Source organism: Lonchura striata, chromosome 1 (genome assembly GCF_046129695.1).
Source record: "Lonchura striata isolate bLonStr1 chromosome 1, bLonStr1.mat, whole genome shotgun sequence".
In the NCBI taxonomy this organism is placed as follows: domain Eukaryota; kingdom Metazoa; phylum Chordata; class Aves; order Passeriformes; family Estrildidae; genus Lonchura; species Lonchura striata.
Genome location: NC_134603.1, coordinates 122,151,784 through 122,167,501, shown reverse-complemented (window position 1 = coordinate 122,167,501; position 15,718 = coordinate 122,151,784). Strand labels below are relative to the sequence as shown.

General features: G+C 41.9%; 2 protein-coding genes across 6 annotated transcripts in view; one reads left to right on the top strand and one right to left on the bottom strand.

Moving 5' to 3' along the window:
* The window catches only part of WIPF3 (WAS/WASL interacting protein family member 3), a 39,070-nt gene extending 28,534 nt beyond the window's left edge, over positions 1-10,536 (top strand). For all 4 annotated transcript variants that reach the window (XM_031503864.2, XM_031503866.2, XM_021538059.3 and 1 more), the window contains 6 exons: positions 497-629; positions 1,244-1,372; positions 2,871-3,581; positions 5,206-5,352; positions 6,082-6,183; positions 7,068-10,536. In XM_031503864.2, the coding sequence (XP_031359724.2) occupies positions 497-629; positions 1,244-1,372; positions 2,871-3,581; positions 5,206-5,352; positions 6,082-6,183; positions 7,068-7,108 (1,263 nt within the window). In that variant the 3' untranslated portion in view covers positions 7,109-10,536. The remainder of the gene's footprint in view (positions 1-496; positions 630-1,243; positions 1,373-2,870; positions 3,582-5,205; positions 5,353-6,081; positions 6,184-7,067) is intronic.
* A 307-nt stretch (positions 10,537-10,843) lies between these two features.
* SCRN1 (secernin 1) overlaps positions 10,844-15,718 on the bottom strand; it is a 38,456-nt gene continuing 33,581 nt past the window's right edge. For both annotated transcript variants that reach the window (XM_021538176.3, XM_021538177.3), the window contains exons 7-9: positions 15,234-15,414; positions 13,137-13,296; positions 10,844-12,898 (exon numbers count right to left, since the gene is read on the bottom strand). In XM_021538176.3, the coding sequence (XP_021393851.1) occupies positions 13,138-13,296; positions 15,234-15,414 (340 nt within the window). In that variant the 3' untranslated portion in view covers positions 10,844-12,898; position 13,137. The remainder of the gene's footprint in view (positions 12,899-13,136; positions 13,297-15,233; positions 15,415-15,718) is intronic.

Below are 15,718 nucleotides of genomic sequence, written 5' to 3'. Positions count from 1 at the left end.
CTTAAACTGGTGTTAATCTCCATTACAGAAAAGCAATCTAAATAAGTTAATAATCACATTCAAATATAAGTGCAGCATGCATCTATCTATCTCTTTTCCTAAGAAAAGTGATAAACCAGATATTTTTTATAATTTGACATAAAATTTTGATGTGAAGCATTGTAAATATTATGATAAGAGCTGAAAGAGGAAGCTGGAGCTGGAGTTATAGGACAGAGGCCATAAAGGGCCAAATGAGGTCACATTTCATTTAAGTATCCCTCCTAATTTGCTTTCAACAGCATTAGCCCTACTAGTATTAGTTTTGTGTTATATTTAAATTTTCACCTTTCCTGCCTCCTGCACAACCAAATGTTCCTGTTGATTCGACTCAAAGGCTTGAGAGTAACAGCTGCCAGGAAGGGCTTATTTCAAATCTTCTATCCCATGTTTGCCTGTATATTCTACATGTGCATTTTTGTCTGTACCCCCCATCTAAAGCTCTTACTGTCCACAGGCAAGCTCAGAGATACCAAAATTGCGAAAGGAAGACCAGAAAGCACGAAACGCACTCTTGGCTGATATCCAGCAGGGAACTCGCCTAAGGAAAGTGACCCAAATCAACGACCGCAGCGCACCACAGATTGAAAGTGAGCGTGTGCTCCTCAGCAAGGCCCTGGGGGAGCTTGCTGAAGCCTCGGGTGTGGGTGGAGGTCAGATGGACAGTTTCACATTGAAGGGCAGGTTTGAAGGTCAGCAAAAATCTGCATCATTGTATGGCTTTAGGATGCGGGGAGGGAACACTTTCTAAAAGTGCATCCTGCTCTGAGATCAATGACTGTTAACACTTCACGGTAAGTGTCCAAATAGTTATCACCGTAACAGGCATTCCTTGTTATGTGTGCCCTTGTTCCATTCCTTGTGAGCATTTCAATAAAATAATTAGGTGGGAATTGTTTGTTGTAGCAGAAGAACTGTTCTTTAGTAGATTTAAAGACCAAAAAATTGCTGAAAAATTCTGGAGGCATAAATTCAGTATTAGGCCTAACATAGCTACTTCTTGGTGTCACGATTTGCATGAGGTTGAAGAGCACCAGAGGGTGCTGTGCTCCAAGGTACAGGTCAGAGAGGGATGGCAGTTCCTGCGTAACAGTACAGGGAAACATTTGGTCTTGGCTGTTTGCTGCCACCAAGCCTTAGGAGTCTCATGGCAAAGATGAAATTATTTTCTGATATACCCTGCGTTTTTCATTCTTTTTAACAGAACCCAAAGGAGCTAACAGAGATGGAGGTAACCCAGCTGTTAATAAAGGTGGCTCTCAGCAGCCTCTGGGAGGTTTATTTGCTGGTGGCTTTCCTGTTCTCAGACCAGCAGGCCAGAGGGACATGACAGGTAATGGCTTCATTTGTATGAAAGCAAAGCTGGGTGGGCAGAAATTTGGGATGAAAAGTACTTTGAGATTAGCTTTACTGATTGATTTTTATTGGGTTTTTGTTGGTTATTTTTTTTTCTGAATGCTTAGTTTATCGTGTGACCATGGAGTGCTCAATAAATAATGTGATTGGAGCCACCTTTCTAGATCTCAGGTGCTTTATTCCTTAAAATGTAAATAAAATGTTATCTCCACACTTGGTAAGAAAGAGATTAAACAGATCTCTTTAGCTGAGGTTTTTACATTATTTTAATGAAAACTTTTAATCGTGTCTTGAATACAATGTTGAAATCTGAGTTTATCAGTTTCAGCACAAATGGCAAAGTCATATTCCTTCCCTCCACTAATGTGTATTTCTATGCTATTACAGTCTTGGGTATTACTTTAAAGATTAATATTTAAGATTTTTGCTCTCTGGATTTTATGAGTATAGCTTTGATCCAGCAAGGTAATTTACTGATCTGAAAAATAAGGGTATTGTTGCTTCACAATGACAGGAGGAAGGCACATGGGGAGCCCCACTGCTGCTTTCACCTCAAGAAGTGCCACTATCAATTAGGGATGACTTTTATAGTCATAGAAATGACCTCTGGCTTTGTTGAGCAGCTGGTGCCTGCTCAGGCAGTATAGAGAAAAGTATGTTTTTGTAAGGAAAGACAGAATTTGGCTCTACCTGAAGGTTTTTTGCTCCCAAAAGGCAAGCCAAAGATGCACAGCACTGTATGTGGTGAGGCTTTTGACATAGCTTCAGTGGCAGTGACTACTTCGAGTTGCTGTTTAAACAATGGTCATGCCTATCAGACTGTGTGAGTGTTGAATGAGATGTCTTTTTTTGACATCTTGCTTTGTGATAAATCCTTGACATTTACTCAGGAAAAGACTTTTTGTAAGTTCAAGAGTCTTCAGGCATTTTCTGTTAAAAAGGAAATACCAGAATCTGTGCCTTCCAAAGAGCCTTGGAGGCATTACTTTTAAAAACTTGGTTTTTATCCATGGAATTGAGGTTTCTGTAACATTTGTGTGATTTTTTTGATCCTAAGCAAGTATTTAGCTTGAAGGATGCCAGTTGATGTGCACCGAACTGCTTGCGTACTTTTCGCCAGGACTCTCGATGCCCAGCAGGCTGTACCAGGCAAAATGAGGCTGGTGTGGAGGGCCCCAAACTCTGCGGAAGAGTTCCTTCTCCTGAAGCGGTTTCTTTCTGCAGAAGCTGAGGAGCAGGGAGGGGAGCAGGGTCTCCCAGCAGGTCGTCACATAACTAAGCAGAGTCCCTGGTGCCCACTGGAATGCATCATCTCCTAAGCCCCATTACAGCGTGGGCAGCTGGGGTGAATGAGTTTGATCCTTCCGGGTATCCACTAGGGAGGGGAAGGTGAAGAGCTTGCCTTTATCGCTGTTCGGTCGGAGGCACGGGAACACAGTCCCGGTGTGTAACTTGCGGTATCTGGTTTCCAACAGGGAGGCCCGCTGGGCAGCTCTCCGGAGGCCGCGCCGCATCCCCCAGAGCCTGCGCCCCGCCCAGCAGCGGCGCCGCCAAGGCGAGCAGCAGCCCCGAGGGCCCGAGGGCAGCTGTGCCCCCGGAGGGTCCCGGCTCCTCCCGAGCAGCAGCGGGAGCGGGCCCCGGCCGGCCCAGCCTGCCCGCGCCGCCTCCCCCGCCCCCCGCTGCCAGCAAGCCTTCCCTCACCTTCCCTCCTCCTCCCGCCGTGCCCCCTCCCAACGACCGCCCTGCCAAGGCGGGGGCCGCCGGCGCCGCTGCCCCGGCCCCGCTCCCTCCCGCTCAGGCCGACAGACCCGCCCAGCCTCAGGCAGGCGCCCCGCCGCCCCCTCCTCCTCCTCCGCTGCCCCCCGTGCCCCCCTGCGGGCACCCGGCCCGGGCGGCCGAGGCCCCCGCGGCCGCCGCTCCGGCCGAAGGAAGGGACTGTCCCCTGCCCCCGCCGCCGCCGCCGCCGCACGCCCAGCCCCCGGCCCCGAGCCGGCTCCCCTTTCCCCCCTCCCCGGCCTCCTGCGGCGCCGACGTGCCCCCTCCGCTGCCCCCCAAGTCTCCGCACTTGCTGTCGCAGTTCCATAAGCCAAGCAACATCCAGTCGCTGCCGCTGCCACCCACCCCCGGCCCCCCTCAGCCCGCAGCCGTGGGGGAGACCAGGAAGAAGAGACCCGGCCGAGGCGCAGGTGAGAGGCACCTCCGAAGGAAGGAGGAGGGTTTTCCCTCCCTTCGGCTAGCGGGGAAAATCATAGCATGATTTGGGTTGGAACAGGACCTTGAAGATGACTTCAAGGCTGCCTTCCAACCCAAAGGGTTTTATTGCACTGGTGGCTGGAGAGCGTGGAGGGGCAGGGATGAAAGCACACATGGGAAGAATACCCATAGGTTGCCCGGCTCACGATGATCTCCCAAAACATCCGGCTTTTTGAGATGCCAGGCAATTCTTTGCACTGGGCACACACGCCTTATCGTTTAAGCTGCCACTCTTGGAAGCGACGTGCTGATCAGTGAAGACAAAGTCTTAGGACCACTGGGCTGCTTCTTGCTTTTGTGTTGGCATCGGTGTGTCTCCAGCAGTGCAGTGGGTGGTACTGACAGGCTCAGGTGGGGGAGCAGACTGCACACCACGGTGTCTGCCAGGTCAGCAGCTGCTCATGTGCCAGCCTGCCTGGGACACCCCTCTACAGCTGTGCCTATGCAGCAGCAATATGGGCAACAGCTGGGAAGTGCTAGAGAACATAATGAAACAGAGATGGGGCAGCTACCAGCTATAGGTGAGCAGCAGCAAATCTGGCTGCAGCCCTCTGCTGTTCAACAAAGAGGAGCAGCCAGTGCCTCCTGTGATCAAGGTGGTTGGGCCAAAGATTTCTCCAACTACTTGGGAAGTGCAGTATTATCCAGTATTTCCTTGAGTAGATGATAAAAGGAAATTTTGTTAGACTCCTCTAATGTAATGAAGATAATAAAAAAGATGAGCCTAGATTTGTGTGGGTTTGAGAAATGGAGACAGCTACTTAACAGGGAACATCTGCAAATGTTCTGTACCCTGTATTTTACCAGCCACATGTCAGGAGAAAGATTTCCCCTTTGAGAGCCAGGGGAAAGGCTGTGTAAGTACAGCAGATCAGGTGCATTATGGTGATTAATGCTGCTCAGAACTCTCATATTAACTGTTACTATGTCTAGATGCCCATTTCTCATGGTAGTTCAATTTGTGTGTTTTCCATAAAATTGCCCTACCTGTCCCTTGTTATGCAGGAGGGTAAGGAGTTTTGAGAGGCTGCTAACATGGAGGCCTTGGGCTCCCTCCCCCTCACACAACTCCTGTGGTAGGTCTTCCAGATGTAAACTTTGATGGCCCTTGCAATTCCTCAGTTAAATGCACAAGACTAATGGTAATTCCATTGCATAGCTGCCAAAGTGTCAGGAAAATTTATTTTATGCATACCACCTAGTATGGCTGTTTTGCTGATTTCCTTTGCTTAAAGAGCGAAGGAAAGTTTTGTTGATTTCCTTTGCTTGTTCTTGTGAAAGTGGAAGGATAATCTTCCCTTCCAGACTGGGACAAAACCACATTTCAGAATGTCACACTTTCCTTGAACTGGAAATTGAAAGCCCCAGCCAATTCCAGTAGTGATTTAATTTAATACTTAATGCTACAAATCTGTGGTCAGGCTTGGCAAACAACAACTATGGGTATGTTTGCTCCAAATACTGCATTCTTTCTACACCCCCTCCACTTTTTTGTAGTTTGCTGTTGGTTTAAGTCATGATGATGTTTATATGTTGGTCTCCTGGGGCTTTTTTAAGGAACTGGTGCTGGGAAGCTGGTCACACCTCCACAGCCACCTGCAAGATCCCCAACAACTGAACTTACAAGCAAGTCTGGAGTCTCAGCCTGGGCTACAGCTCATGACCCCTACACACCACTTAAAAATGGAAATATGCACATCATTGGTAATATCATTAAATTAAATATCTTGGCCTTAGTAAATAATTTTGGTACAGAAGCCTGTGTGCGTCACAGACCTCAAAAACTCACTCAAGACTTTGTCCTTGCAATAGCAGGGTAGTATAACAGAAACATTTTTATATAACCTTACACAATAATAGAAAATTAGGGCTTTTTCAAAAAGGATTTGAATTCAGTCAGTAGAAAAGCACACACTACCTCCAAAGTTACTTAAAAATATGAAGAGTTCCCATAGTCTGCTTATATTACTAATCTTCAAACCAGATCATGGACATTGAGAGGTTTCACTCCTATAGGGCAAAGACCACTAAGAATTACTTTAGTGGTCTGATGAATTGGCCATTCATTCTTGTTTATAGGTACATGTCTCGAAAACTACCAATGAATACCTCTATTACCACAATACTATCAACGCAGAAAACTGGAACAGCAGCCAGAAGCTTAACTTCAGTTTTAATAGCAGGCAATGTCTGCAATTAAGAGAAAAAACTTGGGTGGCTCACAGAAGTAAATGGTTTATACAGAAAGAGCCACTACCAGTTCCAGGAGAAAAGCCAACATTATAAATTGAAATTACTTGTGGCAACATTGTTGGGTTTTGGGATTTTGTTGGTTTGGTTTGGTTTGGTTTGGTTTGGTTTGGTTTGTTTGTTGTTGTTGTTTTAAGTATCTCTCTAGCAGCAGCTAATGTTTATTTCCCTGAAACTTCACAGATGACTTTGAATCTAAATTTACTTTCCATTCTGTGGAAGATTTCCCTCCACCTGATGAATTCAAACCATTTCAGAAAACATATCCCAGCAAGATACCCAGAGGTAAGTGTGTAAACATGGAAAGATCTGATCATTATCAAGAGGTTTAAAAATGGGGATGCAAAATAAAGAACTGAACCATCATTAGCATAACTGGACTGCTAGCACCACACAGAGAGGAATGGGATTTGTCACAGTGGCAACAGGAACCAGAGATATAATGAAAACCACTTAGTTACTTTAGAGTCTTAGCTAAAAACAAATTATGTGGCTGGACATGCAGCTTGTGTTTTTAGATTGCTAAATTTACAAGGCCTGTGATGTTAAAGACACTCATATTGTAAAAACAGACTTGGGAAGCTACTGAGTTTGATTTTTTTGTTTACTAACTTGTGAAATCACAGAGAAAGATTACTTGATCCATGTCTTCTATTATGTATTTTGATTTAAATCCTATGCATGGTGTTTTACACACCTGAGTAACAAAGAGCCTGAACTTTGTCAGGAAGTGATGAATGGCTGAACCTTGCTTTATTTTTTTTGCTTCTTTCTTAACTTAGTGCTTCGAATCAGGTCACAGATGTAAGAGCAGTTCACCTATTCAGTTTTGAAAATGGGTAGTTGAAAGTACCAAAATATCTCATTCCCATATTCTGCTTTTTTATAAAACCTAGTTTTCTGTATTATTAGATCTCCAACCTTTAATTAACCTTTTGTTTTCTCCATGCTAAGGTACTTAGCATGAATTTTCATAGTAGCCTCATTCAGGCTAAATAGTCTGCTGTATATTCTGATTTTTACCGAAGGGCTGCAGAGCACAAGCAATATGTGTGTGTATGTATGTAAACATATGTATGTATGTATCAGGGGTAGCAGATATATGCAATGTCCCTGCCATATAACTGCATCAAAAATACCTATTTAAAATCTGTCCTATCTATTTACAGATCCCTCTAAAAATCCTCCATTAAGAACACACGTGAGATGAGAAGAGTCTTCTAATGTTCTCTGGACTAGTGTTAAGAAAGAAGATCAAGATAATATATAAGACAGCCCCTGTTGCAGTGATAGATTGTACTTGAGTCACAAGTACTGCAATATTAACATTTCTATAAACTGTAAACCAGTATAAGTTATACCTTTTGAACTGGCCTACATACTATAGGAATGTTAGTACAGGCTTTTAAATTACTGTATATAGGTGAATATTTTTTAAGCAAAGCAGCATAAAGTTTAAAATCTTTGTAGTGCTGAAACAATTCTCATTCTTATTGTGCTGACAGTGTTACCTCAGAATGTTTTGTGCTACGTGCCTGTAGTTCTTTTTTCCCCTTCCATCATAATTTCTGAAAATTCTCCAGTTCTTATTTAGATATTTTTTCAATGAACTGTCAAACTATTATGTTATCTTTAGTCTATTTTTATGTTTCCTCACTTCTATTCTGCCTGGCCTCAGATTGCAGCAGGATGTCACTTTCATGAAGAGATGTGCCCACGATCCTTTTCTCATGAAGCATGAAGAGGAGATGCCAAGGAGCTGTGGCTGCTAATGAGCATACCTCCTAATGATTACATATCCTTATAGGATAGTGTCTGAAGAAGCCCAGCTGGGTAGGGGGGTCATGGACTTGACAAAGATGACAGAACCTTTCCAAAGCAGAGGTCCTCTGTTGTAAGCAAGAAAAAGAAATGGTGTGTGTGAATACATGTGCTGTGATGAGCATACATAAGGACACATCCTGTCTTTTCCTGCTGGCACAGTGGGTATTTATCATTTCTGCAATAGACTGCCTTTACCCAGCAATTACAAAGCCTTCGGATGAGGGGTCCAAAACCTACATTTTAGAGCTACTGCTGTTCGCTAGCAGTGACGGTTCATTGTCCAAAACACACTGCGTGGAACACTCAGCCCCCAAAGTGGTTGTTGTCTCAAACAGAGTTGGTTAGGAAAAGTAACAACCTATCAGCAGACTACGTTGAACTACTGCTTTTAATATTCAGACCTTGGGTGAGGTTTTTGGATCACAGATGTTTAGATCTGGTCCTAAGATGTCTATTTCTAGCATTTATTACCGTTATTCTTGTGCATTGGGAGGACACCAGGGAAGTGTCAGGGAAATGATCTTCCACTCTGCTCAGCACTAGTGAGGCCACATCTGGTGTGTGGCCACATGTGCTGTGTCCAGATTCTGGGCTCCCCAGTGCAAAGAGGACATGGCCATGCTGAAGAGAGTCCTACAAAAGGCCACAAAGGTGATGAAGGGACTGGAGCATCTCTCCTATGAGGAAACGCTGAGAGAGCTGGGACTGATTAGCCTAGAAAAGAGAAGGCGCAGAGGGGATCTCTCCAATATATATAAATATTTGAAGGGAGGGTATAAAGATGGAACCAGACTCTTTTCAATGATACTCAGTGACAGAACCAGAGCAAACAGGCAACTGCAACACAAGCAGAGCTACCAGAACATCAGGAAACACTTTTTGACTGTGTAGGTGACTGTGCCTTGGAACACGTTGCCCACAGACCTTGTAGAATCTCATTCCTTAAAGATTCTCAAAAACCATCTTTGGACTTTATCCTCGGCAACTGGCACTAGGTGACCCTGCTTGGCCAGGGGTGTTGGATCAGATGACCTGTAGCCATCCCTTTAAATCCCAACCACCCTTTGATTCCTCTTTTTACAGCTTTTCTGGGTTCCTAGACCTGGGTTACAACAACTCAAGGCACTGCTATGGGCAGAATGGCTGGAAATCTGCCTGACACTAAAGGACCTGGGTGTGCTGGCTGACAGTGGCTAAACATGCTGAACAGGGGCCAGTGTGTGCTCAGGTGGTCAAGAAGGCCAACAACATCCTGGCTTGAGGTTCAGAAGGGACCTTATTGCTCTCTGTAACCTGAAAGGATACTGTACCAATGTGGAGGTCAGTCATTTCTCTCAAGTAACAAGGCACCAGACAAGAAGACATGCCCTCAAGCTGTGCCAGGGGAGTTTTAGATTTGATATTAGGAAAAACATCTTCTCCAAAAAGGTTGTCAGGCATTGGAACAGGCTCCTCAGGGAAGTGGTGAAGTCACCATTTAATACCTACAGGTATTTAAAAGACTTGTAGATATGGCACTCAGGTGATCCCTCAGGTTTTAGCTTTTACATTTTTCAGATTCTGTACTGCTTTAGCATGTAGTTCTGAGCTTCATATTAGGGGATAGCTCTCATCATAGAGTAGGTAGACAAAGGACCCTTGGTCCTGAGGACCAAGGACAACTGATCCAAATTCCAGGCCCAAGAGCGTAAACAATGGTGGAATGAAGAGAGAAAAACAAGGATGGGACTTCATAATCTAAAGCTATAATGGGATGATTAACTCCAACATGCTAATGGATCAGAACTTACAAAAGTGAGAGACCTCATGACTAGTTGTTCATTTTGTGACCCTTTTGGGTTCATCTTGGGTGTAACCCTGGCTGGGCTCTTATACTGCCCAAGGTGTGTCCATTGAGGCCTTCTAATAATAATTGCTTTATTCTTTAACTCCCTCTAGTCTCTGTTCTAGGTCAGTCTTCACAAGGCATCACAGGGACATGGTTTAGTGGTGGACTTGGCAGTGCTGGGTTAACAGTTGGATTAGATGATCTCAAGAGTTGTTTTCCAATATAAATGTTTCCATGATTTACCAGTCTGAAAAAGAATACTGCTGTTCCAGGGTAAGTCTGGTGCTAACAGCCAGGCTATTACAGTTATGGCATCAATTTTTATAATTGCCATCAATTCCCCTCAGTTAGAGGTGTAATAATGTTATAGATCACTGATGATCTTTCCCCATGATGTTGCCTTTGAACAAAACTTTTTAGAAAAGACAGATAACTGCATCTTTACATCCCTATTTTCTCTTTGTTGTTACAGCAGCTCAGTTATACTGTAACTATTCCAACACACATGCACATTCATGGTGTGAGATGGTGTAGGGGTAGGAAGCACTTCACCCACAAGACTCCAAGAAAGCAACATTAGTCTTTTTCTAATTTATCATAATAACTTGCTGTACATCATGCGAAAAGAAAAAAAGTGGTGATGCTTTGACCAATAGTGTCACTTACTGTAGTTGCTTGATAAATATGCATGAATGTAGTAACAAGCAGGGATCTTCATCTACATTGCTTCTCAAACAACTGGAAAAGTTGAATACTGTTTTTAAAACTATTTTGTTATAGTACTATTAAAAGTGGCATATTGTTGGCTCTCATTTATTCTGAAATGTGTGTACTACTCTGTAGTAAGTACCTTCCTAAGGATTTAAAAACTAATTCTAGACTACCTGCCAGCAGTTATATAAAGGAGAAGAAAATTTTACTCCATTTTTTATTACAGTTTGTGTATTTCAGAAATAAACAACATCTTTCAGGGATGAAATGAGAAATCCTGTGCCTATTTGTTAGCATTTCTGAAATGTTTCCATATATTTGTCATTCAAAATCCATTGAACCATCTGGAGATACAAAGGATCACACTGTCACCCTGAGGCAGCTGATCCCGTAAGTCCCACTGTGTCCTTCCACTGAGACCCATCTCCGTTGAAGACCACTGCAAATATTAAGACCATGCAGTTGTTCTGGTTTCTACTGACTGCACCCAATCATGCTGCTGTACCACAGCTGGTTTTGGTTTTTAAATGTACTATACAACTGAAGCAAAATCAACATACTATTAGAAAATTACTACCTGGATCACTGTGCTCAAAACAATTTATTCATTCTGTCATATAAGCAGTTCCAAATAAGGACATAAACGCCCATGAGATAATTGCAAGTGTTGCTTTCTTCTTTCTTAAGAAACAGGCAAATAAGATATATAATGTTTTTAACAGGAACACTCACTTCTTTAATCTTGCCTCCCTCCCAGCTCTCAAAGATTAGAGATCCAAGACATGCAAAATAGCTGTGAGAAGTGGTACATCCTAATTTTTGTCCTCTTGCTGGAGCAATCATTTTATTCCTGTTCCCTGGTTGTGCAGAAATACGCAGCTACTCCTATCAGGAGATGTGATTTCATGGGAAATCCATTTACTTCAGTTATGGGCAGCTGGAAAAAGCACACTTCTCTTTCAGAGCGCTTCATCCCTGCAACATTCTCTGAAATTCAAGTGTGTTTCTTGCAGTCAGCCCCTCCTCTGGTTACCATATAGAGCAGCTGAATTTCAGGGTCTACTTGAATATTTCCTTCTCCTGTTGTCTACACTTTAAAATACTTAAGATTCAGGAATGTGATAGACATGCTGTGATAGACAGCATGGGAGGATTTTATTGTGAATGGGAGGTTATTAGATAGGCCATAAGAGAAAATATATTCTTCTTTGTTTTCTGTAAGTAAAAAGGCCCCATGTTTTCTTGTCCAATTGCCATTTGTTATATAAGGCAATATTAAAGTAATGAATCTGAATGGAACAATTTCATTTAAAAAATCCTGAGAATGCAGTGTGCCAATATGGCAATGACTATTTCCCTGATGCACAACTCTTACAGTTTCAACTTGAGGTGTTTCTGCTTTCTAAGGAGCTTTTACTTCCTCAATACAGAAGCCTGTGGTTCTTCACCATCCACTTTCTCAAACAGTGAAGGATTTTAACTCTGTATGTTAACTTCCACTTACTAAAGACATGGATGTCCTCTTTCAACCTCCTGTAGGAAAAAAACCCACCAAGCATCTTCACTGGACACAGTGTTTACTGGTTTAATTCTCAGTGTTTGCTCTATGTCACTTCCACAAGAAGAAAATACAATGAAAAGCAGGTCTGCCTGTAGGACCGTGGAGGAAGGGAAGCATGCTGCAGCACTGCACCTAATGTAAGGAAGCATAGGACAGCCTTTCTAAGCCAAACCACTTGGATTGCCACACCCACCAGCAACTCACTGGCACTTAATGGATTCATCAGCCATGTGTCTCACAGCAGAGATTACTAGGAACTGTGCAGCAGTACAAAGGCAGAAAGATGGAGAACAGCCAGGTATTTATCAATGTCCGGCATCTATTCCTTTAAAAAATTCCAAATCTGTAGCTTGCATATAAATCTGACATCTTATTAATTGCATCTTAAGAGCCAATATGTGTACATCTCTATGGCATCCAGGCTGGCTCTGCACTTCAATACTCAGTTCTGGAGCAACAGCCAGGTGCACTACAAACACAAGCTGGCTGAGGGCAAAGGCAGAACTTAACTTGGGGACTGAATTCTGATAATTTGTACAGGCATAATGTCAGGTGCTGGGTTACTGCAACCAGATACAGTCATATGAGGCCAGCACAACAAGGTCAAGAGCCAGGACTTACCTTCCTGCCCGTCTCAAACTGTGATTTCAACTCTGTATGAATTAGCAAGAAGAGAAAAATGCAAGTCAGCTTTGCTGCAAGCCTAGTCCTGAGCAACAGAGGGAAAACCAGATTGCTTTCAATTACAATATGGCAATTAGCCTGATGAAGTTAAATCTTTACTTTAATTGGTTGCCCAACATACATGTTTTTAACATTCTGTACTAAATTAGCCAGCATGCACACAGTAATTGGACCAGTCAGTGACTTTCTCCTTTCACTATATACATACACAAACAGGAACACCACAAGATTGGACAAAGGAAAGCAATTTGTTAACTGGATACAGCTAGCAAGTAACATTTTTTCCTCTAGAAATGCTTTTTCCTGCAAAATCACAAGTGTGAAGAACTTTCTTTCAAGGCTTGAAGAACATTGCAGTCTTCCAGTGAAAAGGCTAACAATAGCCACTGTAGCTGAAATGAGATAAAATTTGTTGAAAATCAATTCCAAGCAAGAGTAAAATTGAAAAAAAATAGCCTGCAATGCAGCATAGGGAAAAGGGACTTTGGAGACAAGCTGAGCAGGTGGAAAGATGGGTTTGAACCCAATTCTTAACATCCTCAGCTTAGTGTAAAAGAGGAGGAGGTTCAGAATCGGATCCAACATTTCACATTCACTGGTAGAGTAGTACCTAAAGAATTGTTTGCTTACTTTATTTGAAGAACTTTAGTTCTGTGTCAACACAGTCATAGAAAAGATCCACTACTTCAGCTGGATCCAGAATCTCTGTACGAGAAAGGATATCTTCCATTGCTTCTAAACCTTGTTTTTCAAGGTCTAACATAATCCTCATCAGTTTCTGGCCTTTATCCTAAAGGCATGAAATAACCAAACTCAGTTAAGCAGCAAACAGGCTCATTAAAGCATTTTACTCTCTCTCTTTGTTATAGAGATATTTTCAAATATTTTTAAAAATTAAAAAGACTTTTTAAGTACAAACTATTTCTGTTATTAGTTTTTTTGGATGGCCAAAGACTAAAAGGCACAGTCCTGGACATTTTTTGCATTAAGAAAAATAACCAAACTGGAGTTGCTAAGTTTAAAGCAAAGGAAGAGAGTCAAAGATGGATAGAGGAAAATTATATAAGGTTTGTACATATAATAGAGGTAAAGCAAGTTCTTAAGCTTGTAATCCCACTAACAGAATATCAAGACCTGCAAGATGATGATAGATCTAAAATGATATGTCATGTAACAGTATTTAGACTCCAGATCCCAAGGAGGTTTTTTGTGCCATTATGACTTACTACTCTTTATGTTTCTAGAAAATTTACTCCTGGAAAAGGTGTAATTTCATTTTATCCAAATGTTATTTCAACACTACCTTTTTTTTTTTTTTTTTTTTTTTTTTAAATGGAGAAGTGCTGCTTGTTTTGCTTGCAGCTTTCAAAACTGAGTTTCAGGGGAAAAGAAAGTAATTTAGAATGAGTGGTGGTTCTGAGTTTTCTCAGCATTTTGTCCAGAAAGAGTAGAGCATCTCATCTAAGGTTTAGACTCTAGGATTGGCAGCTTTTATAGCACGAAGCCTGAATAGAAAAAACTGCATTTTCTTTTCTACTGCAACTAACTATTGGTATCATTGTGAGGACTTTAACAAGCAAGAGTCCACAAGATGCTAAGATGCCTCTTTCAGGTCTTCCCTAAATCAATATCTTGCAAAATATATGAGAGCCAACTGCACATTAAAACAATGTTACCAGAAACCACAGATTTTAAATTACACCATTCCAAGAAATTAAAAATCTAACCCCAGCTGCATTTAAATAATGTTTGTACTAGCAAAGGTTATCATAGCTTCCTTAATCAATAGTGGGTAGGTCTGAATGATGTTATGATCATAGCAAGACTCTGACCCATGCAAATACACACAGAAGAAAATTGTAGAAAAGCAAATCCTCTGTGGGAGTTCAACACAACTATGTGAGGGTCTTCCACAAATTGCTTGAATACCCATAAAAGCCTGACAAGTGTGCCTTGGTGAGCTTTGCCTCTGTTCCACTTCCTTAAAACCACTTACCCAGTTTACTGCTGTAGTTGTAATTGCAAATGTTGAGAAGTTATTGAACTACCTGCCCAATGACACCAAAAGTTGTATCTCAACCATTTGGCAAAGCTATACAGAATAATCTCTTTCCTGACTTTAGTTATTCCAAAATTATTTGCATAAGAGATCTTCAACACTAAGTTTTTACCATGGAAGTTTTTCAGCCCTCGGGTATGTACTGCATGGCACTGTAAAGTGTCCTTTCTTCTCACATGGCATTTTCAGTTAAAAATTAACACAAATGCATTGAATTGCAAAATGCAAGATTTGCCAAACTGTCATGTCCAAATTATTCCTTAAAGAAAAATACCTTTCCAAACTATGTAGTTCTTAATCTATCATATTATTTAAATTACAACACTCCTGCCCTCATCCTAGCACATAATTCTGATACCATGTTGCATTAGCATCCAGTGTTCTAAACACTAAAAATCCTACATGCAGAGTGGGGACTGAACAAGATAATCAATTTAACAGTTTGACTTTTCATTTTGTAAAAGTAATGGAACAGCGCAATACTCCCAGGATAACAAAAACTATGTAGAATAGTTTGTCCTTCAGAGGGCATCATTTTTCAAGCTAAACTCTCAAGGATTCTAAGAATATTCAGAGAATGTTTTTCATTGAGTGACTCTGAATTAAGTTACAGAGTTGGGAATCTACATTGACTTCAGTTCATTAATTCTAAGTCCCACAGCTCTTACCTGATCGTTCTCCAGGAGAGATCGGGCCCATTCATGTGCCTTGTACAATTCATGCCTACGATCTGGTTTCTCCTGGAATCGAGGTATCTTTTTAGCAGGATCATCATTGCCAAAAGAAGGAGACTGGACTTTTGGTACTAATTTTACATCATCAACAAAAATAAAGGGTTTAAATATGGACCTGAAAGAAATGAGAATTACTGCTTGCAGTAATAAGAGAGATTTCATATATGTTATTGAAATGTTCACCAGGCTATTTTCAAACAGCACATACAGAGCAGCATAGGTAATTCATCTACACTAGGCATGGGTAAAGCTAGAGCCTGGTACTGGTCAAGCAAAACAAATCTGCGTGCTTTAAAAGAACTGGGTTTGGCAATTATTGCAAAAACATATTACCCCTTTTACCTATAAGATTCTCTGGTGTCCTCATGCCAGTTCTGCCACTTCTTTAAAAAAGTAGCACTGATTTTCTCCTCCAAGTC